General features: G+C 54.8%; 1 protein-coding gene across 7 annotated transcripts in view; it reads left to right on the top strand.

Moving 5' to 3' along the window:
- Positions 1-563: 563 nt before the first annotated feature.
- Positions 564-21767, top strand: part of INCENP (inner centromere protein) — a 29799-nt gene continuing 8595 nt past the window's right edge. Inside the window, exons 1-16 of one of the 7 annotated variants that reach the window (XM_049713142.1) lie at positions 571-707; positions 1891-2094; positions 3810-3960; positions 4357-4470; positions 5284-5710; positions 5963-6080; positions 10261-10312; positions 11139-11196; positions 11274-11391; positions 12467-12518; positions 12965-13082; positions 13152-13283; positions 13790-13801; positions 20231-20340; positions 20411-20531; positions 20906-21028. In XM_049713142.1, the coding sequence (XP_049569099.1) occupies positions 2091-2094; positions 3810-3960; positions 4357-4470; positions 5284-5710; positions 5963-6080; positions 10261-10312; positions 11139-11196; positions 11274-11391; positions 12467-12518; positions 12965-13082; positions 13152-13283; positions 13790-13801; positions 20231-20340; positions 20411-20531; positions 20906-21028 (1710 nt within the window). In that variant the 5' untranslated portion in view covers positions 571-707; positions 1891-2090. Of the gene's footprint in view, positions 708-1890; positions 2095-3809; positions 3961-4356; positions 4471-5283; positions 6081-10260; positions 10313-11138; positions 11197-11273; positions 11392-12466; positions 12519-12964; positions 13083-13151; positions 13284-13789; positions 13802-20230; positions 20341-20410; positions 20532-20905; positions 21029-21767 lie in introns of all 7 variants that reach the window. The other 6 variants (XM_049713141.1, XM_033414293.2, XM_033414297.2 and 3 more) reach the window with 6 other exon arrangements.

Below are 21767 nucleotides of genomic sequence, written 5' to 3'. Positions count from 1 at the left end.
GACTCAAACATTGTTAATTGTCATCGAAATGATTTCACTGTATCATAAATTTTGCATGTAAGTGCTGTTTCAGTTTGTAATTTTAAGTTGAAATCATTAAGAAACATTATCAAGTCTATAGCAAGTATTATTTCTCAAAAGTGGCAGAGTCTCGTATAGAGGACAAATTGGGTGAAGTAATGGCAATGGCAAAGCATAAGACTCCCAGAAAGAGCACGACCTCCAGGTCCACGACTTAAGGCCCCACGCACTTCCCACGTCCCCTAGGGCACTCGTAGTGCACGCTGGGACGTGTAGTTCCGGCGTGCGAGGTCCTGCGCGCGCAACCCCCACCGCGGGCGACTTACTCTCTAGGCCGCGCGCCGCCGTTCCCGGAAGCTGTTCGGGTTAAAGTTTCAAAGCTTCCTTTCCCCGCCTCTTAGTCCCGCAGATTGCCAATCCAAGTAGCCAATAGATGGCCGGACTGGTGCTTCCTTTTACTTGATTGGCTTAGGTTTCTGCAGCCGCACAGACAAACTTGCCGGGGATTGGTCGAGCCTTCAGTTTTGAAAATCGTAGGTTTGGCCCGCGCTGCACCGCCCCGTTGCTTCCTTGCAGCCGCGAGCTTTGGAGGCCGGGAGCGGTGGGACTTGGGCGGGCTGAGATTTGTGCTGGGAAGGTCGTCGGACTTGGATCGGAGCAGCACTTAGGAGACGCGGTGCAGTCGAGTGAGTGCGCGCGGGCGGCCGGCGGGGGTGGGGGGGTAGTTAGCGATTTGTTACCCCTTCCTCCAGCCCCGGACCGGGGGCGTGACCCTCTCTACCCCCCGTTGCGGCCTGGCAGTGGATGGATCACCTCTTCCAAGTGACGAGGTGACCTGCCTTGGTCCTGGGGCCAGAGATGACCCCCACCCTCCATCCTAGAGAATAACCCCGTCCCTTCCCCCTCCCGGTGCCTAGCACCTTCTTTTGTGCCCAGGAGGCCCTTTGTTGATCTGGACGCGCAGGAAGCGCACACCGACCGGGTTGTGTGACGGAATTATGCCAGATGGCATTTCTGTACAGTTAACTCTCGCTCAACACCTCCCCCATCGGCTGAGCAACATTTTAAAGTGACCATTTCTGGAGTCCACTGCTACCCCTGATCTTGTCATTTCCCAAGCACGTTCACTGACAGTGGCCTTCTCTGGGGCGCCCAGAGCCAGAACTTGGCCCCTGCCTTCCCGAGGTTGAAATGGAGTAGGCGGCAAAGCTTGTGGTTAAGAGCACCATTTACATCCAGGCCTTGCCCTTGACTTAACTTCTCTTTGCCTCAATTTGCTCATCTGCACGAGGGTCTCCTTGAGGTTGTGGTGAGAATTAAATGAGATGATGCTCCGTGCAAGCACGGAGTAGGACTCTTTAAAGAAAGCAACTGTTGTGACCCTTCTTTGCTGAGGCGAGGTCACAGTTAGGTGCCCGACTTCCTGCACCCTCAAAAGAACAGGTATTGTGAAGGAGGGCCGTGGGGCCCTCGTCTGGTGTATGATGTGAGAGAAGTATTGGGAGACGAAAATGAACAAGCACCCTTCGCCCTTGGTGGGATGTAGGGTGCTCTGGGTTTGTGCCCAGGTTCTTGCAGGGGCTGAAGAGATTTTTGCTGCTTTTCCCAGGAGCCTCATTCTTAACACTGATCCCTCCTTTCACAGGGTCACCTCTGATCTAATGACAATGACCCTTTTTAAATACCCAGGCTGAGGCTGCTGAAAACAAACTTCCTCATGGAAGAAGCCCAAACACCTTTTTGCACTTTGTGAAAGAAGCTTTCGCCCATTTTGCCATTTTGAACAAATACTTTAAAAAAAAGAGCAAGTTGTTGATTTCCATAGCAACAAAGTGTTTTGTCTTCCTTTAACATTTTTCTCTTTCCTAGCCTCAAACTGGGTTCCTGCCCTTAGCCAGGGCTGAGCTCTGGGACAGAGGGACTGGGGGGATCCAGAAGGATGGCAGCCGAGAGGCTGTGTCGGTGACTGGCTGGCTGCAGAGCTGTCCCTGCCCAAAGCCTCTGCAGTCCTGCCCGATTGGCCCTGCCCCGATGAGCGCTGCCTTTGGCATCTAGGAGTAGGCCTCTGGATGAGTAAGGCATGCCCTAACCTGTGTAGAATGAGTTCATTTGGTGTCCCTGTACGTGTGTATGTGTTGGGGTGGGAGTACCTGTAGAATGTTTATTTCTAGGTATAGAGTTGATAGATGGATGATTTCATTTAACAAGTATCCCTTTTGTGCCAGGCACTGTGCCATACTCTGGGCTTTCAAAGCTGCGAGCAAGACAGACAAAGGCTTGTCCTCAGGGAACAAACGCTTAGTGGTCAGAGACAGGCAGCAAGCAAACAGATACAGTCACCCAAGTGCCAGGCGGAGAATTGAAATTGATGGATAGGATGGTAGCTGGTGGTCAGGTCCTCCCTGAGTTGCTGAGAGCCAAGTGCTGAGGAATGAGCTGCACAAAATAGGAGACAGAAGGTTCCAGACAGAGGGCAGAGGTTGCTCAAGGAACAAAGGCTCGTGTGCCCTGGAAATCAGCCCCCAGGAGGTCCTATGAGGCTGCAACAGGACCTGGCATTAAGCTCTGTAAGGGGTGACTGAGCCCCTCCTTCCAGGAGTTCCCATCTCAGGTGGGAGGCTGAGCTATGCGTGGTTCTGGGTTTTGAAGTTGTAGATCAGGGTGGTGGGTTACTGCCATGGCATGAGACATGCAGTCTGTTATTGTGGCTAACGACTGTCACCCATTTATTTGTTCTTTCATTCACTCTACCAGTCGGGATATTTATTGAGCCCCTGCTTTGACCAGAATAGAACACTTCTTCCTTGCCTGGGGCTTTGGTGATGATTTTATAACTGAGTTTTGAGGAGAATATCTGAGTTGCCGGTTGTTTTTTTGTTTTTGTTTGTTTATTTGTTTGCTTTTTTGAGTTCCTAGTTTTTTAAGAAATTAAGTGAAGACATAGAACAAATATAGTTACCAAGGGGGAAGAGGGGGAAGGGATAAATTAGGAGTTTGGGATTAAGATATACACACTGCTATATATAAAATAGATAACCTACTGTATAGCACAGGGAACTGTGCTCAATATCTTGTAATAACCTGTAATAAAAAAGAATCTTAAAAACAATAAATATATATGTATAACTGAATCACTTTGCCATACACCTGAAACTAACACAGCATGGTAAATCAACTATACTTCAATAAAAATTTTTTTAAAGGAAATTAAGAGAAAACTAATTTTGTATTTTCCACTGCCTGATATTTCTAGACAAGTTTTCCTAAAAACAAGACATTGCTTATCCGCTCCCCTCGTGCTCCCTCATGCGTCTCAAGGGCATTTCAGCTCAAGGGAGAGGGTTGTAGGAGCCCCTTAGAGAAGAGCCTGTCTGTAGACCCAGCTTTCTTACCCACTACTTTGGGACGCAGAACCCCTTCCAGCCACTGGCCTCCCGAAGAGGCAGTTGGATTTGATGTTCTCTGGCCTGATGCCTGGGGTCAGCTCGTGGGTAACTCACCCTCCGACAGTAGGAGAGGAGCTCTTAGGAGGGTAAGAGCAGGACTTTGGGCAGGTCAAGGGGTCCTACCTGGTGGGACCACAGTTTCTCCTGATCCAGGAAGGCAGTTGGCCGTGCCCTGTCATTTTAAGCCCCAGAGACAGCCATTTGTAAGGAGGGCCATTGACACCACAATTGGCTGGTCATTGTGGGCTTCTGGGGACAACGTGCTGTGTGGGGTGGGGATGGGGCGGCATTGAAGAGTGTGAAGATTCCAGCCCTCATGCCTCTTATCTCTGCTTTCTCCAGGCAGAGCCACCATGGGGACGGCAGCCCCAGGGCCCATTCACCTGCTGGAGCTCTGTGACCAGAAGCTCATGGAGTTTGTCTGCAACGTGGACAATAAGGACATGGTGTGGCTGGAGGAGATCGAGGAGGAGGCCGAGCGCATGTTCACCAGGTGCGGGAGGGACGGACCCGGGGCTGCCTGAGGCCCCAGCGGGGGCCGCTTCCCCACCTGACAGGCAGAACAGACAGGCTGCCAGCGGTCCTTGCTGAGTGCGCGGGATGCTCAGGGCTAGGGTGATGGGAAGCAGGGGGAGAAGTGCTGGGCTGCACCTCAGAGGGTGGGGCTGCCTGGCAACCTTGCTCCCCTGCCATGTCTCGGGGTGGGGGGGGCGGGCGGAGCCCTGAGTGCCTGCGGTGACTCACGTGCAGCCTTGGAGAGCTCGCTTGGTGCTGGTCACCCCAGCTTGACCAGGCACTGCCAGGAAGGGGGCAAGGGTCAGGCTGGGTGGGGAAGGGGGACCCATGGTTTCCAGGCAACCTCGAACATCACCCTCTTTGTACCAAACAGAGAATTCAGCAAGGAGCCCGAGCTGATGCCCAAAACACCTTCTCAGAAGAACCGACGGAAAAAGAGGCGGATTTCTTATGTTCAGGATGAAAACAGAGACCCCGTCCGGAGAAGGTAGGAGGGGCCGGAGGCTTGGGGCCCACGTGGAGAGCTTGATTCGCAGGTATTAACTGACATGAGGAGCCGCCCAGGGGAAATGAAGCGTGACCCGAGGCCGTGGAGTCCAGAGCTTGTGTGTGTTGGAGGTGGGGATGGTGTTTGATATGGGCCTCTCCTTCCAGAGGTAGGAGAAGCAAGAGAACCTGACCTTCTGCTTGGGGGAGAGTGACCAGAGGTGTAGACCGGGCGCTGTTCCCTAACCCCCTGTTGCTGTGCTGGTTATAACTACCCTGGTAACGACCATGGGCTGCAAAGTACCAGGGGAAAGAGGCTGGGTCTTGGGGGTCAGGTGGTCTTGGGTGCACACCCCAGCTCTGCCCCTTAGCAACTGTATGTCCCTGGGTTAATTTTCCACGTCTCTAAGCCTCAAGTTTCTGGAGTCTAAAGTGAGGATAATGGTCCCTGCCTCTCAGGGCTGTCTGGTGGTTTAGGCGACAGCATGAGCAATGCCTCCAGCAAGGTGTTTGGCCCAGTGTGACCCCGGTCAGTGGGAGGTTTAGGGGAAGTTAATCTTCCCAGTGGTTCTGAGAGGACAGGCATCATCCCAATTTACAGATAGGGAGACTGAGGCCCAGAGAGGGGCAGCCGGGGTGCCGCGGCTAGAGGCAGCAGAGCCTGGACCAGAACCCCGGTCTTCTGCCTCCTGGCCCTCCGCTTCAGACTCCACTTGAGCTGGCGGCTCCGGGGGAGGCCGGTGCCTGCAGCTGGAATTTTGGGGAGCCTCCCCGCCCTGCTGGGTCATCTCAGCTTCTGCTCCACCTCCTCCAGCAGGTTGTCCCGCAGAAAGACGCGGAGCAGCCATCAGAGCTTCCGGCGCCTCCGCAGCAAGGACAAGGTGGAGAAGCTGGCCACAGTGGTGGGGGAGAACGGCTCCGTCCTGCGGCGGGTGACCCGTGCTGCGGCCGCAGCTGCAGCAACCTCCACGGCAGCCACGCCTTCGCCCACCCCTGAGTCTCCCCCGGTGCTGACCGAGAAGCCCAAGGAGAGCCCAGCCCAGTGCCAGCTGGTACCCATGGTGGAGATTGGCATCAGCGAGCGCCGGAGCGCTGAGCAGCACCTCAGCCAGCTCCAGTCTGCCCAGGCTCCACCCCCTACCCCGGCTCCGGCCGCTGCTCTGGCCTCCCAGATCACCTTGACCTCGGAGGAGGACTCTACACCCCAGAAGCCAGAGGCCGGGAGACTGGAGTCTGTCACCGTGAGCTCCTTGATAACTACACCCCAGGACCCCAAGGGCCGAGGGGTTGGAGCAGGAAGGTCCGCCTCCAAGCTCAGGATTGCCGCGACCTCCCCAGGCCCGCAGGACTCGCCCAGCTCTCCGGCCTCCCCGTGGCGGGAGCGGGTGCTGGCTCCCATCCTGCCGGATAACTTCTCCACACCCACAGGCTCCCGTGTGGACCGCAGGTCAGTGCGGCGCAGCCTGATCGCCCCGTCCTCCCCGGGTCCCCAGGTCTCGCTGGCCCAGAATTACTCCCTGGTTTCCAAAGAGGAGAGCGCCGTCCGAAGATCAAGCAGAAGGATTGCCAGGAAGGCCACCAAAGAGCCGGCCGCCTCCGCCCGCATCATCTGTGAGTCTGGGGCTCAGCTCTGGGCAAGGCTGCGGAGGGTGGTCCTTCATGCCTGGCTCAGCCAGAGGGGCTCTGGGGACCATTTAGCAAGGAGCTGTCCACAGAACTTTCTGCAGTGGCGTAAGTGTTGCAGATCTGTGCCGTCCTATACTGTAGCCACTAGCTAGCCACGAATGGCTGTTGAGCCCTCAGAATGTGGCTCGTTTGATCGAGGAACTGAATTTTTAGTTTTATTACATTTTACATAGTTCAGATTTAAGTTGCCGCACGTACCTAGTGGCTACCACGTTGGACAGGGCAGATCTGGTCCCACGCTCTTGTTTTACAAATGAGGAAACTGAGGTCTGGGGCCGTTGGCCACAGTGCCCCTGCGGTTAATGCCATGCAGAGCTTGAACCTGGGCCTCTTCCCCAGGGCCCGCGTGTTCCCCTTCCTTCCTGTGGAGGCTCGCTTAGATTCACCATGTTTGTGGGCCACCTCCTGTTAACGTAACTGTTCGGTCTGGCCCCAGCTGTACATTTAAACTGAGGCTTAAGGAGGCTACCAAGTCTGTAAATTGGGAAGAGCCCCACATGTTCCGTCCCTTCTGGGATGGTGGCCGCTTGCCGAGGAGGCCAGGTGGAAAGCCACAGGGCGGGCTTGTCAGGCAGGTGAGGACACCTCCCTGGGCCCGGTTTCTTCCCCGCCTGGGGAAGGGTTTACTCCAGGGCCTGGGGCTCAAGGACACACAGTCGGGGGCCTGTGCAGACATGCGGTCTGGCACACTGTTCATTTTTGGATTCTCAGAAGGGCCCCAGTGATTCTGACCTGCCTTCGAGATTTCCTCAGGCGTGAATCTGATCCTGGGCAGGGGCCCAAGGGGGCGGGCAAGCCTGGAACTCTGGAGGGAGGTTTGGGGAGAGACCCTAGAGGCCCTCCCCATGCTTCTGGTCAGACATCCAGAAGCTCTTCTTAAGCCAGTCCGTTTGCTTGGCCCCCTGCCCTGCACACGGGTGGGCTTCTGATTTGATTCGCCTTTGACCCAGTCCGGTGGAAGGAAGACAGTCAAACACAGTGGTTAAGCCTTGGAGTCACACAGAGCCTGGGGGGCCTGGGGCACACCCTTCTCCGAACCTCAGTTTCCCCATGTGTTAAATGGTAAGAACACCTGCCTTGAATGTGGGTAGAGGACCCATCTTAGTGCTTGGCTATGGTACAGCTCAGTCCATCTAAATCAAAACAAAACTGGATGATAAAACTGCAGACGGCTTGGGTCCCTGAAGCTCAGTGGAGGTGTGGCCTGGGTGACCCTCCGGGGCGCTCAAGGGTGTGGAGTAGGGAGGGGAGAGAGGGCTTCCTGGAGGCCTTCCTGACACCCAGGCCCTGGGGCTTGGCTGGGTGGGCAACTCAGAGGTTGGATTTTAGTTTGGGTTACCCCAGAAGCAGCCCTTGATAACAGGATTTGAGTGTAACTTGTTACTGTGGGAGGGGAAGGAAGTACCTGCAGCAGGGGAGCAGGGAGGTGAGCGGGGGAGAGAGGACCGCCAGTGACGCCCATAACAGGCCTGGGGCCTCGGGGGAGCCTCTGGAGCCAGTGTGGTGCCCCTCGACCCCCTTCCAGGCCTCCTCCCTGCCCCCAGACCTGTTCTGAAGCCTGAATGGCATGCAGGTGGCACTTAACATTCCAGAGCAGTCTTTGCGCTGGTGGAATAGTTGTGCAGTCACATGGGCATCTTCTCACCCTTCTGCCCGCTCATCAGCGAGCCCTGAGCTGGGATGGGAGGCAGGGGATGTGAGCTGTCTCTTGGCTACAGACCCCTCAGGTGGGAGCTGGCCCTCCCACACCTCCAGGCCTGCCTGCCTCACCCCAGGAAGGTCCCTGCTTCCGGCCTCGGCTCCCTCAGCCTTAAACCTCTGGCCACGCACCTGTGGCCCAGATGCTCCAGCCGAGCCAGGCTTCTTCTGTGCCCAGCAAAGCCTGCTCTTTCCTGCCTCATGGCCTTTGCAGATGCTGTTCCTTCTGCCTAGACTGGCACCTCTCAACTTTTGGCCTCAGCCCCTGCTTCCAGACTTCAAAATTATTGGGGACCCCAAAGAGCTTTTGATTATGAGGACGCTATCTATTGACAGTTACTGTATTAGAAATTAACTTGAAGGATTAAAAAATTCTTAATATTCATTAATATTTTATTTTTTATATTAATACTACTTACTGTTTTGATATTAAAAGTATTATTTAATACTTTAATACAAAAGTAACAAGCCAATTACCTGTTAAGGTTAGTTGTGTTTATTTTTGTTGGTTTTTTTTTTTAAAGAAAAAATAACTGTTTTCCAAACAAAAATGTGATGAGGAGACTGGCATTATTCTGCAGTTTGCAGATCCCATCCATGTGTGGCTTAAAAGAAGACAGCTGGGTTCTGCATTCACTCTGTTGCATTGTGTTGCTTGGGTTCAAGTATAGGAAGAAAATCTGGCCTTACACAGATACGCAGTTGGAAGAGGAAAGAGTACTTTAAAAGCCTTTTCAGATAATGGCGCATATTCTTTTTTTTTTTTCCAGATAATTTGTGCGAACTCACAAATATGTGGCGTTACGCACATCTTCCAGATGTCGACACACTTCATTATGTATTTTTTTAAAGGAGCACATTTGCTTTCTGGTCTCATCAGAAACATCTTTAGGTACTGGGAAGCTATGAAGTTCATGGTGGTGGATACAAGGTCCAAAATTCTATTTTTGGCTTTTTTGTGGGCTCAGTTTTTTATTCTTGGCAACAAATACTGTTCGTTTTATTTGAAGGGACAGACTCCCTTTGTTCTTTTTTTTTTTTTTTTTGCGGTACGCGGGCCTCTCACTGTTGTGGCCTCTCCCGTTGCGGAGCACGGGCTCCGGACGCGCAGGCTCAGCGGCCATGGCTCACGGGCCCAGCCGCTCCGCGGCATGTGGGATCCTCCCGGACCGGGGCACGAACCCGCGTCCCCTGCATCGGCAGGCGGACTCCCAACCACTGCGCCACCAGGGAAGACCCCTTTGTTCATTTTTAAGAAAATGTCTGCCAAATACCCAAGCTTGATTAGCCATAGTTTGTCAGTTGTTCTTTGACTTAAAAACAGCATTCCGTTAAAAAAGGGGCCAGTTCAGCTGAGACCTCAGACCCCCGTGCTTTTCAGAGACTTGGCTATGCAGCCCAAGGGCATTTTTGCATACTTCCTACTTTATCACATAGTGTATTAGAAAGACATGTACTTAAGTTTAGATTTAATAAAATTAATAGTTTTCATTCCTTCACCAAGGACATTCTTAAGTGAAACCAGACGTTTCTGTCCCGAGTGTGGGGTGCAGTTTGGTACCCAGGCTTCGTACTTTACCTCCACTGCTTTCACTCTCTCAGGGCAAATCTCAACACCATGAAAAGGGAAGATAACATTTTGGTGTTATGGTGGAAATAGTTAGGACCTCGTGGGTCCCCCAAAAGGGTCCTCTTGGGCACTCGACTTCAAGAACCCCAGAGTACACTTTGAGAACCACTGTCCAGGACATCCTCCTCCCTCCCCTTCCTCCTTTGCGACCTTCTTACCTTCTTATCCTTTACGTCCCAGCCTCCAGACCAGCTCGGCTTCCCATTATAGGCTTTTCAAGTCCTCTGCTCGTTTCCGTCATGGCACATGTCACATGTCGGTTACAGGATTATCTGATGATTATCTAGACCAGGTCGTGGCCCAGTCTGGTTTGCTCTCCATTGGGTCCCCAGGGCCTGTGCATGGTATAGACCCTCGACGTATGTTTGTTGAATGAATAAGCTGCTTTGTGTTGGCCTGGGCTGGGAGTTGGAGGCTCGGAGCTGGCCATTGTCCCTCTTCCCAGGATACTCCCAACCCAGTGAAGGAGCCAAGACGCGCCCTCAGATGGGCATGTTACCCTCTAGGGGGTAGCAGGAGACATCAAGCCAGCAGCTCTGTTGAGGGTGTTAGGAGTCGAGGGAGTGCTGACAGCAGGGATCTGCACCCAGGGAAGGGGGAGAGGTCTACGGGGTCGAGAGGGTCTATGTCTAGTGAAAGGAGGGGTCTGCAGGTGGAGAGGGTCTGGCTGCAGATGAGAAGTGGTGGAGCCCCCGTCAGAGCCTGGTTCCCTGGACCTCTTGGAGGGGCACCTGGCTGATTCTGAGGGCATCTCTTGTTCCTTTGTTTTCCTGTCAGGCCACAGTTACCTGGAGAGGCTCCTGAATGTCGAGGTGCCTCAGAAAGTGAGGTGAGTGCAGTTCCAGGGCTTGGGGACCTTCCCAGGGCTGGGCAGGGCACACGGGGGGCCCTTTCTAGGTGAGCCCCACAGGTGGAGGCGTTTCCTGTGCTCGAGCCTTCCCTCATCACAGGGACTGCCCCTGGGCTGCCCCCTGCCCCTGCCCCAGTCTTACCAGGCAGTGCCACCCGGGTGTCAGGTCTTCCCGAATTGCTTGTCAACATCGCTTGTCAGTCCTGGCCTCGCCTTGACCCCTCCAAGCCTTACCCTGGGGCCTGGGCTTCATTGCTTTGTCAAATCCAGAGGCCTGTGGATGAGCCAGTGCAGCCGTGAGGAGCCAGTTCAGACTGGGGTGGGTGGCATGGGGGTTGGTGGGGTGCTTCCTGCTCCAGGCTTACACCCCAGCACTGCTTTGAGCCAGCGCTCCTTTTCCTGGAGGCCACGTCCTGCCGTCACTAAAACTATTCCACCACCACCACGCCTCCCTGCTCTGGAGCAGAGGGGCAGTGCTTGGGACGGGGAGACCGGTGACTTTGCCGGCGGTGAATGGAGAACGGGCCTCAAAAGAGACGTGGCTCATTCAGGCCCAAAGGGTCGAGACGGAGCTGGGAAAGGGCCGACCTCCCGAATCAAGGCCCTGGTGGAATACAAGCGAGGCCAAATTCAGAAGCCGGCACTGCTCGTCTGCCCAGGCCGCAGACTTAAACCACGGGGCCACTGGCTCCGGCTGCCCATCCTCCCGTCCCTCCTAGGTCGCTACCCCAGGGTGTAGGGGAGGGGCTTCTGCGGGGAGGCTTGGGCTGGGCGGCTCCCACAGTGCCCCCTGCTCTGCTTCCAGCCCCACGGCGGAGGAGCCCAGCAAGGAAGCTGAGCCAGAGGAGGCAGCTGAGCCGGAGGTGAGATGGGCAGGCCAGGGAGGGGCGGGCCTGCGAGTCCCATGTGCAGACCCCTAAAGCCATGGCTCTTCCCTTAGGTCCCCAAGAACAGTGGCAGCGCCTTGCAGCTCCGCAGTACCACCAAGATCGCCATTAGCACGCCCGGCTCGCAGCCTGCAGCCGGTGGCCAGGGAACGCCCTCTGAAGGGCGGCCGGGTGAGTCTCCTGACCTACAGGCCGTCAGGGCCACGCAGGCCGTGGTAGCCTCGGCCTGACTTTCTCTTGGAGGAGAGGTGAGGCAAGCCCGGTTTTCTGGGCTGATAGGCCGAGGGAAAGGGAGAGCCAGGGTGCAGCGATCTCCTTCGAGTCTGCACGTTTCATCTCCCACCTTTTGGCTAGAGCCCCTGCTGAGTGCCACTGGGTGGCCATGGCTGGTTGGTGCAGGAAGCTGGGGGTGGGACCTGAATTGGGGCGTTAACTGTGAACGTGCCAGGTCAAGGCCTGGAGCCTCACTCCAGGGGGGACAGGAGGAACTGTGTCCTGGGGTGTGAACACCTGGCCTCGTGTTCTGTCTCTGTCGCTGGCTCACTTCTCTCCTCTGTGGGTCTCCTGGCTAAAGGGCGTGAGAGCTGTGGGCTCTGGGGCCTGGCCTGCATCTCCCTGGTGGGAGGAGCACCGTAGCGGTGAGAGCTTGCACACGGCTCCCCCAGCTGCTGGACGGGGTTAGCACAATGGCCATGCCAGCCCCATAGGCCCCAGGGGCTGCCGGGACCCTTTGGAGTAAAGAGTGTTGGAGAGCCGGGGGAGAGATCGGCACTTCCTCCTGGCGGCGAATTGAAACGTACAGACCCGCACCCCACATGTTGACCCTGCTCAGGAGGCCCCGCCCCCGTGCCAGCCCCCGCTGCAAGGGCCGGGAGGAGTGGAATTTCGAAGCCACTCAAGGGGCCTGTTAGAGCTTGCAGCTTCTGTAGGTTTCTGCCCCCAGCTCTCAGTGTTAGAGGTGGGTGGGATGTGGTTAGGGCCACCTCGATGGGACTGTCCCGCTGTTCTCGCCTCAGAGGCCAGGCCTGGGGGCGAGGGGTCTGCGGGCTGCGGGCCGCGTGCCAGCTCTGCGCGTCCACAGAGGGGTCACGGCCGGGCAGTGCTAAGCCTGATGCTTCTGCTCCTGGCTACCCTGGGGTCTGCCAGGAAGAGAGCCTCGCCCCTGCCACGGCCACTGCCGGTGGGCGCGTTCCCCTGACCCCTCCGTGCTCTCCCGATCGCCCCCCTGAAACCGGTTTCTCCACAGAGGCCAAGACTGACCAAGCAGATGGCCCCAAGGAGCCGCCTCAGAGTGTCAGGTTCGCATGTGGGAAGGCGTGTGCAGGCGACCATTTTGAGGGGCCCAGAGGGGCACGAACCTTGAGTCCTCCCTCGGGAAGGGTGGGCGTGTGGTCAGGGACCTCTGTGTCCTCTCAGCAGGGGTGGGGACTGGCGCTCTCACTTAATAACAGAGGTGGCTTCAGGCTGTGGGAGGAGCCTGACCTGGGGGTGGGCCACGGGATCCCAGACCCCCATCCTCCTGTGTCCTGGCCGTGTGACCTTGGACTGGTCACTCCCCTTCCTCTGACTGGGCGGCAGAGGGTTGGTCAGGGAGACCCCACCTCTGCAATGCCTTTCAATCTGGAGTCCCGGGGGCTGGGCCCAGTTCCATTCGCAAAGGGGACCTTTTCTGGGGCGTGACAGGGGGCGCTGGGGGGGACGCGAGGGCGGGCCCTGTGACACTGCTGCGCCCGCACGCTGGCAGGAGGAAGCGCAGCTACAAGCAGGCCGTGAGTGAGCTGGATGAAGAGCAGCAGCTGGAGGAGGAAGAGCTGCAGCCCCCCAGGAGCAAGACCCCTTCCCCGCCCTGTCCCGCCAGCAAGGTGAGTGTGCGTCTGCCCTCCCTCCGCCCCCTGCCCCGCCCACGGGCTCTGACCCTGGTCCCTCTGCAGGTGGTGCGGCCCCTCCGGACCTTCCTGCACACCGTGCAGAGGAACCAGACGCTCATGACCCCAACCTCGACCCCTCACAGCAGCGTGAAATCCTTCATGAAGCGCAACACTCCCCTGCGCGTGGACCCCAAGGTGAGGGCGGCCTGGCTGAAGGCTGCAGCATGTCCCCAGGCTGCTGGGAGCAGCGGGGGCCTGGGCCAAGGCGGGTGTGACCTGGCACTGGTCAAGAACCAGCTTGAGCCTCTGTGGCCCTGGACTACCTCGACATCTGAGGACTGTCCTGACTCCTTGGGCTCTGCACTGCAGCCTAGAGGCTCGGCCGGCTCAGGGTGACCTCCCGGGTCTGGGATCCGGGGCTGGGAAGTGGCAGAATTGGCCTGGCTGGCCACCGCCGTGGCCATCCATCCCCAGGCACCGCCCCCGTTCCCTCCCAGCGGCCTGAGTAGTTAAGGTGAGGGACTCACGTGGACGCTGACTTGGGGATGAGGCCTGGGTGACGTGAGAGGAGTGGTGGCGCTGGGAGAGGGCGCAGGCCCCAAGCAGACTCACTGGCGTCTTCAGGAGGGTGGCCTGCTTTCCAGGATGCCCTCCACCTGGTGTTAACTCTTGGCTTTTTCCTTGTCTCCTCTCCTCCACAGTGCAGCTTTGTCGTAAGTAAAGCCTTTCCCTGTCCTGTAACCTAGCTCCACCCAGCACTTACCCGCCGTAGCCCTGTCCCTGCAAAACTGACAGCACTTGTAGAGGCACTAACATCATCAGTGGGAGCGTTAAGGGGGCCGGGAGGTGGGAGGTGAGCTAGAGTTGCTGGCTGGCTGGCCCGCCGGCCCTGCAGTTCTGGAGCCGATGTCCTCCCTCTGCAGAGCCTGCCCAGGAGGATGAGAGGGGGTGTGGTCCCTAGGCAGGAGGAAGCAGAGGGGGTGTGACCTGCGATGGGTCACCAGGGCCACATCTTGCAGTGTTCCCCCCCAGCCATGTCCCTCCCACCTCCCGGGTGCCGGGCTTGCCCTCAGGGTCTGGGGCTGCAAAGAGAATAGACAAGGCATCTCTGATCCCAGGCCGAGATTTACAGGATCGCAGACCTAAGCTGCTGCCTTGAGGGGTGGGGCAGTGGGGAAAGGAGATCTGGGTCTGCTGGGTAACGGTGGAACTGTCAGTGGCATCCTCCAGAAAGAAGGCCACAGAAGCTGTTCTCTTCTCAGATACCCCAGAGCTGAGCTGGACCACCGGCTGCGTGCAAGGAGCCATGGGGGCCTGGGACCTGCTCGGCCCACAGTCCCAGCTCCCAGGGTCTCCCGAGCAGCTGCAAGGTTGCATCCCCCGAGTCCTTTAGTGTCCACTGGCACTTTGAAGGCCACCTACCTGGAGGGCTTCTGCCTCCAGCCAGGGGTCTTAGGGCCCCAGGAGCACTGCCGTGGAGCTTGACAGATCAAGAGGCTGCCCAGCAGCTGGACAGGCAGGTCCTGAACTGGCCTCTCCTGCAAGAAGGCTGGTCCCATCTGGGTGGACAGGGCCATGGCGTGTCATCCAACATGCCAGCAAGCAGGCTGTGTGGTTCTTATGTACCTGTCTTTGTGCCAGGGCCCTACTAGGCACCTGGGCCCACAGCAGTGAACCAGCCTTGGACTCTTTCCTCCTACAAGGAACTACCTGTGCCCCACCCAGACTGATCGGGGCCTTGCAGGAATGACCAAGAGGTTCAGGAAGCTGCCCTTTCCTGCTTTGGGGAGCCCAGGTCCCTGCATGAGACATCTGCGCGGGTGGGACAGTCCTCAGGAGGCCAGGGGACCTACCTAGGTAGGTCGCTGTGGCATTGGACTGGTTTCCTAACCTTTGGGCCTAAATTTCCTTGGCTACAAAGTGTGGAGACAGAGGTTCATTCAGGGAGATTGGATGAACCAGGGAGCAGTAGCGAGTGTCAAGCACCCAGCACGGGGATCGGCATGAAGTGGTTGTTTGATGGATGGCAGAGAGGCTGCTCATTTGAGACCCCTGCAGGCAGAAGGGGCTGCACAAGCTTTTGGATCCCTCCTACCCTCTGCTTTGGGCTTGATGGTGGCCCCTGGGGAGCAGCCCACCTTCCAAGGTTGGGGCAGAGAGGAAGCGCGGATTCTACGACCTAAGAAACTCTTGTTTTCTTCTATAAAATTCACAGTGCAACAGGATAAATGCTCTGACCTGGGCTGGGAAATCCTAATAGTCAAGCTTCAGGACAAAAGCCTGTTTTGCTGAGCCCTGCTGAGAGTAGGAATCTGGGGGCAGGACGAGAGGGTGGTGAGCGCTCTGGGTGCCACGTGGCCTTTGTTTCCCAGGTGCTTTCCTCATAGGCCAGCGGGCGGTGTGGCCTCTTGCTGGGTTTCCCTGGGTCCGTGTGGTTGGAGAGCACAAGGCCACCTGCTCCCTCCCTGAGGGGTCCTCCCAAAGGCCAGCATCCTCCTCCAGCCTGGCTTCCTACCCCAGCTTGGCTTCTATGACTCATGATCATCTCTCTCCATTTCTCTTTCCATCTTTAAAAAAAAAATTTTATATTAAAAAACATTTTACAGTAAAACTTATGTTAAAAATTATCATACGGTGAAATCTATCCTTTGTGAAAGCATAGGTTTATGTAACCACTACAGCAGTTGGGATGCAGAGCGGTTCCATCACCCCACAAGACTCCCTCCCCCACCCCTACCGCGTGTTCTTCATCACTATAGTTTTGTCTTTTTGAGAATGTCGCATGAGTGTAATCATACGACAGGTGACCTCTTGAGATTGGCTTACTCAGCATAACGCTTCTGAACTCAGTCATTACATTTGAATTCAGTTTCTTGTAGACAGCATACAGTTGAGTCAGGGTGGTGGTTTTGTTTCTTTTAAAAATCTAACAGTGTGTTATTTGATATATTTAGTGGTATGTTTCAATTTATGTCTACTGTTTTATTATTATTGGCTGTTACCTTTGTTTTTTTCTTCTGTCTCCCCTTTCTTGCCTTTTTTGGGGTCCCTTGACATTTTTTAGTATTCCATTTTAATTTGTCTCTTGCGATTTGGACTATATCATTTTTAGGGTTTTTAATGGTTGTTTTGAGGCATTACATACTTAACTTTCACAATTACTTTAGCATCAGTATCTTTTTTTTTTTTTTTTTTTTTTGCATTACGCGGGCCTCTCACTGTTGTGGCCTCTCCCATTGCGGAGCACAGGCTCCAGACGCACAGGTTCAGCGGCCATGGCTCACGGGCCTAGCCGCTCCGCGGCATGTGGGATCTTCCCGGACCGGGGCACGAACCCGTGTCCCCTGCATCGGCAGGTGGACTCTCAACCACTGTGCCACCAGGGAAGCCCAAGCATCAGTATCTTATCAGTTGAATTGGAATGTAGAAACCTTACCACCTATAGATGCCTTGACTTCCCACTGTGTGTGATCCTTGTCTTACATATTCCATCTCCATACATCGATGACTCCAGCAGAATAATTTTTGTTTTCAACTGTCAAACATTTTAAAGAAACTCAAGAGGAAAAGAAGTCTTGATATTTACCCAGATATTTGTCATTTCTCTTCTTCATTCTTGAAGCTTCACCTTTCCTTCTGGTATTATTTCTCTTCTGTCTGAAAAACTTCCTTTAGCAATTCTTTGAGAAGTCTGCTGGCAACAAATTCTTTATTTGAGAAAGTTTATTTCCGTTCATTTCTGAAGGATATTTTCACTGAATATAGGTAGAGTTACGGATTAACAGTTCTTTCCTTTTAGCAATCTTAAAATGTGCTCCTTCCGTCTGGCCTCCAAACTTTCTGATGAGAAATCCCCAGTCATTCAAATCATTGCTCCCTGATAGATAATGTGTCTTTTTTCTTCTGGTGCCTGCTTTTCAGAATTTTTTTTCCTTTGTTTTAATAATAAGTTTTTAGCAGTTTGATTCTTTTGTGGCTGGACATGGGTTTCCTTGGGTTTATCCTGTTTGGGTTTTGATGACCTTCTTGAATCTGTAGATTTATATCTTTCAGCAAAGCTGGACATCTTCAGCCATTATTTCTTCAAGGTTTTGGGGTTTTTTTCAGTATTTCATAGACTTTTTTTTTTTTTTTTCCACACCACACGGCTTGCGGGATCTTCCCCAACCAGGGATTAAACCCAGGCCACCGCAGTGAAAGCCCAGAATCCTAACCACTAGGCCACCAGGGAAGTCCTCATAGAACTTTTGTTGTCATCTCACAGTTCCCTCAGGCTCTGTTAATTTTTCTTCCGTATATTTTCTCTCTGTGTTTAGATTGGCTAAATTTTGATTTATCTTCATGTTTTCTCCATTCTGCTCTTGGATCTGTCCACTGAATTTTTTTTTTTCAGTTATTGTATTTTTAGTTCCAAATCGCCATTTGCTGCTTCTTTAGATCTTCTAGTTGCTGAGATTTTCTGTTTTTCCAGTTGTCTTAAGAGTGCTGTGATTATTTGTTGGGGCATTTTTGTCAGAGAATTCCAACCGGACATCTTGGCATTGGTGTCTGTTGATTGCCTTTTCCCGTGGGAGTTGAGATTTTCCTGTTCCTCGTATGCTTAGTAACTCTGGATTGCAGCCTGCACATTTTGAATATGATGTTAGGAGACTCTGGGTCTTGTTTAAATCTTATGGAGACTGTTGATAGTTTGCTTTGGCAGTAACCCACTGGTTCTGGCTGTGGTTCCAACCTGCTTTCTGTGGCCTGTGGTTCCAATGTCCATTCAGATTTCAAAGCCTTTATCGTGCTCTTTGGATCTGTCATGGGTGTGCCAGTCAGCGGTCCGTCTGGGATCTGGCAGGTGGCCTGAGAGTTTAGTCCTCAGAGTTTCAGGTGTGATAGTTCGGGTCAAATCCAAACATCTCCAGTTTGGTGCTGCGCCCGGGAGTTCATAAACACCTTATGGTATTACTTTCTCAATCTATCCAGTACTTTCCTCTTCTCTGGGGCTCCCCCTTTCTGCCCCCCAGCCAGGAAGCTGGGGCCTTAGTTCTTCTGGTCCGCTGTGTGCTCCCCTAACCACGTGGAGGGCCTCCGGCTGAGAGACAGAAAGAAAGGCAACAGTGTTTCCCAGCATTTTGGGATCACAGCTCCATAGTGTGGCATGGAAGGTTCTCCTCCTTGAGTTTTGACTCTGCAGGTTCCAGTAACTGCTGCTGTCCCCGTTGCCACAGGATTGCTTGTGGGCCAGAGCATGAGAGAAGGGAGAAAAGAGGGAAAAAACCATAGTGTTTTGAGTCAGAACCAGAGGGCTCTTCCCGGAGTTCTGTCAGCACCTCGGTGATCTCCTTGGGGTCTCAGGCTTCACTGAGTTAGTGCTGGAGGGAAAAAAAAGCATTCAGCTCATTGCTGGTTCGGTGATGCTTTAAAGCTTGGTCTCCTTCCCCAGTCTGCCTGCGGCTGTTTACCTTGCAGAGGCCTCAGATAACTGCTCCGTGCATTCTGTTAGGTTATACACCACATGTAGTGGGAGAGACAGATGGGAGTGTCTACTCCATCTCACCCAGAACCGGAGCCCTTCTCTCCATCTTTAGGATGGTATTACCTCGGGGCCAGATTTCTAGGTGGGAAATCTGTAGTCAAGGTCAGTGGCTAAGGAGAAATGGACAGTAAGGCCGATGGGTGGCTTAGCCCAGAGGTGGTGTCTAATGGGAGCCAGGTTGGGGTGAGGGGTGGGCCTCTAGTCCAGGTCCCAGCCTCTACCCTTATCCCCTGACCGTTACTGGTAAAGCACCAGTCTCGTCCTTGGCCAGGGAGGGCTTGGAGGCCCCACCTGTCCTGCTGGTTGCCTACTGCTATGGCCATGCCCCTGGGGCTTTCTGGGCCTGTGGAGGAGGAGGGTACCAGCATCGATCTGCTGAAGCAACTAGGACTTTTAAAAAGTTGTTTTTGAAATTTGTATGTAGCCGTATCACAAGAAGTTTGGAAAATGAAGGGGAAAAAATGCCATCCCTAATCAGTGTCACTAGCCTATATAGTAACCTCTTTTAGCATTTGACAGTATTTTCTTTTTTTTTCAGCTGTTAGGAAACAGTCGATATACTGTGTGTGTGTGTGTGTGTGTGTGTGTGTGTGTGTACACACTCGTAAAAGTTATAAAGCATAATAATAAAAAATTAACACATGTGTACCCATCCACCCCCTTAAATAGAACATTAACCATAACTTTCAAAGCTGCCTTTCTGTCCCTTCCCAATCTGGTTCTTTTTTTCTTCTTATTATTACTTTTGGCTGCGTTGGGTCTTTGTTGTTGCATGCGGGCATTTTCTACTTGTGGTGAGCAGGGGCTACTCTTCCTTGCGGTGCGTGGGCTTCTCATTGCGATGGCTCCTCTTGTTGCAGAGCACAGGCTTTAGGCACGCGGGGTCAGTAGTTGTGGCTCGCGGGCTCTAGAGCGCAGGCTTGGTAGTTGTGGCTCGCGGGCCCAGCCGCTCCGCGGCGTGTGGGATCTTCCCAGACCACAGCTTGAACCCATGTCCCCTGCATTGGCAGGCGGATTCTCAGCCACTGCACCACCAGGGAAGTCCCTCGTTCTTAACTCTTTTATCAAGTATAACTTTTTATATAGTTATAACCTCCGCTAACAGAGGTTACTATAGGCTGGTGAAGTAGATTAGGGATGGCATTTTTTTCCTTTATTTTCCAAACTTCTTGTGATGTGGCTATATAATAATTTCAAAAACAACTTTTTAAAAGTACTAGTTGGGGGCTTCCCTGGTGGCGCAGTGGTTAAGAGTCCGCCTGCCGATGCAGGGGACACGGGTTCGTGCCCCGGTCCGGGAAGATCCCTACATGCCGCGGAGCGGCTAGGCCCGTGAGCCATGGCCGCTGAGCCTGCGCGTCCGGAGCCTGTGCTCTGCAACAGGAGAGGCCACAACAGTGAGAGGCCCGCGTACCGCAAAAAAAAAAACAAACGAGAAAAGTACTAGTTGGTTCAGCAGATCAATCTGAATCATCCAGTCTTGAGCCTGACTTTTGTGTTGCCCACACCTTGGCAGGGCTCAGGTGAGGGCACTCGTGACTCAGGCCCTTGGGAGGCCTTTGGGGTCGTCCTGGCCCAGCGCGGGGCTGCCCTCACTCCCCCACCGCCACCCCCCCAGGCGAAGGAGCGGCAGCGCCTGGAGAACCTGCGGCGGAAGGAGGAGGCCGAGCAGCTCCGCAGGCAGAAGGTGGAGGAGGACAAGCGGCGCCGGCTGGAGGAGGTGAAGCTGTAAGTGCCCGCCCCCCACCTCCGGCTCCCCTGGCCTTGCTGGGCCCCCGTGACCACCCTGTGCCCGCAGGAAGCGTGAGGAGCGCCTCCGTAAGGTGCTGCAGGCCCGGGAACGGGTGGAGCAGATGAAGGAGGAGAAGAAGAAGCAGATCGAGCAGAAGTTTGCTCAGATCGACGAGAAGACGGAGAAGGTGCAGGCCTCGGGCTGTGGGTAGCAGCTTCCGCGGGCTGTGCCCTGGCGGGACCCAGGCCCGTCACACTGGGTGGCCCGAGGGTTAGGACTGGACCCGTCGGGAAGTTACGGGTTTGATGCCCTGTATCCCTCCCATGGCCGTCCGTGGGGTCTGTTCTGAGCCACGTGGAGGGTGGAAGGTCTGCCCGGGACCGAGCACAGCCCTGTGCTCCTGGCAGGTCTGAGTCCCGGGTACCCCCTCCCCCGGGCTGTGGGGAGCTAGCCGGGGCCCCAGGGACATGGAGTATCTGCCCTGCTGCGTACTGGGCCCCACCCTGTACGGCTGAGTGGCGGGGGGCTGCTCCAATGGGCGTCTGTGGGTGGGCTCCGCAGGCCAAGGAGGAGCGGCTGGCCGAGGAGAAGGCCAAGAAGAAGGCGGCGGCCAAGAAGATGGGGGAGGTGGAGGCGCGCAGGAGGCAGGAGGACGAGGCGCGGAGGCTCAGGTGGCTGCAGCAGGTACGCACGCCGGGCTCACGCGGCAGGAGGACGGCACTGCCTCCGCGCCCCTGGACCGCTGGGCTCACCCCCTGCGTCGGGTTGATCTTGGTGGGCCTTGCTGCCTTGAGCTCACAAGGAGGTTTCACAAAGGCCATGGAGGTGGGGACGGGGACCCGCCCTGTGTTTTCTGTAGAGGCAGCAGTTTGAGGGTTAAGTGCGCGGACTCTGGAGCCAGACTTCCAATCTCAGTTCTGCCATCTATTAGCTGTGTGACCCTGGTGGGTTATTTGACCTCTCTGTGCTTTGGTTCCTTCAGGTAGCAGTGATATCTACTCGATAGGGTTGTTGCGAGGATTAAACGTTCTGCCTCTAAGATTATGGGCCCACCTCTTCCTGGGAACTGTCGGTCTTGTGACTCTAGGGAACACAAATCTGGCATTAGGGGGTCATAAGACTAATGGCTAAAATTTATGGAATATTTACATGGTGCCAGGCACTGTTCTAAGTGCGTCATGTGTATAAACTCAAAAGTCTTAGGAGGCGTGGGCGTGACTGTTGTCCCCATTTTATCAATGAGGGTAAAACCGAGGCCGGAAGGCTTCTGTGACTCGCCTCGTGTCACCCAGCTCACGAGTTTGGCTCCGTCCAGTCTGTGCCCTTAACTACTAAATCTGCCGCTGCAGCAAAAGAAGTTGTCGCAAGACGCGCCTCCAGCCGCTTGCCGTGGTCCTTGTGGAAGGAGCCTCGTATGGGGTGT

Source organism: Orcinus orca, chromosome 8, assembly GCF_937001465.1.
Source record: "Orcinus orca chromosome 8, mOrcOrc1.1, whole genome shotgun sequence".
Taxonomy (NCBI): domain Eukaryota; kingdom Metazoa; phylum Chordata; class Mammalia; order Artiodactyla; family Delphinidae; genus Orcinus; species Orcinus orca.
This window is presented reverse-complemented; position numbering and strand designations above follow the sequence as displayed.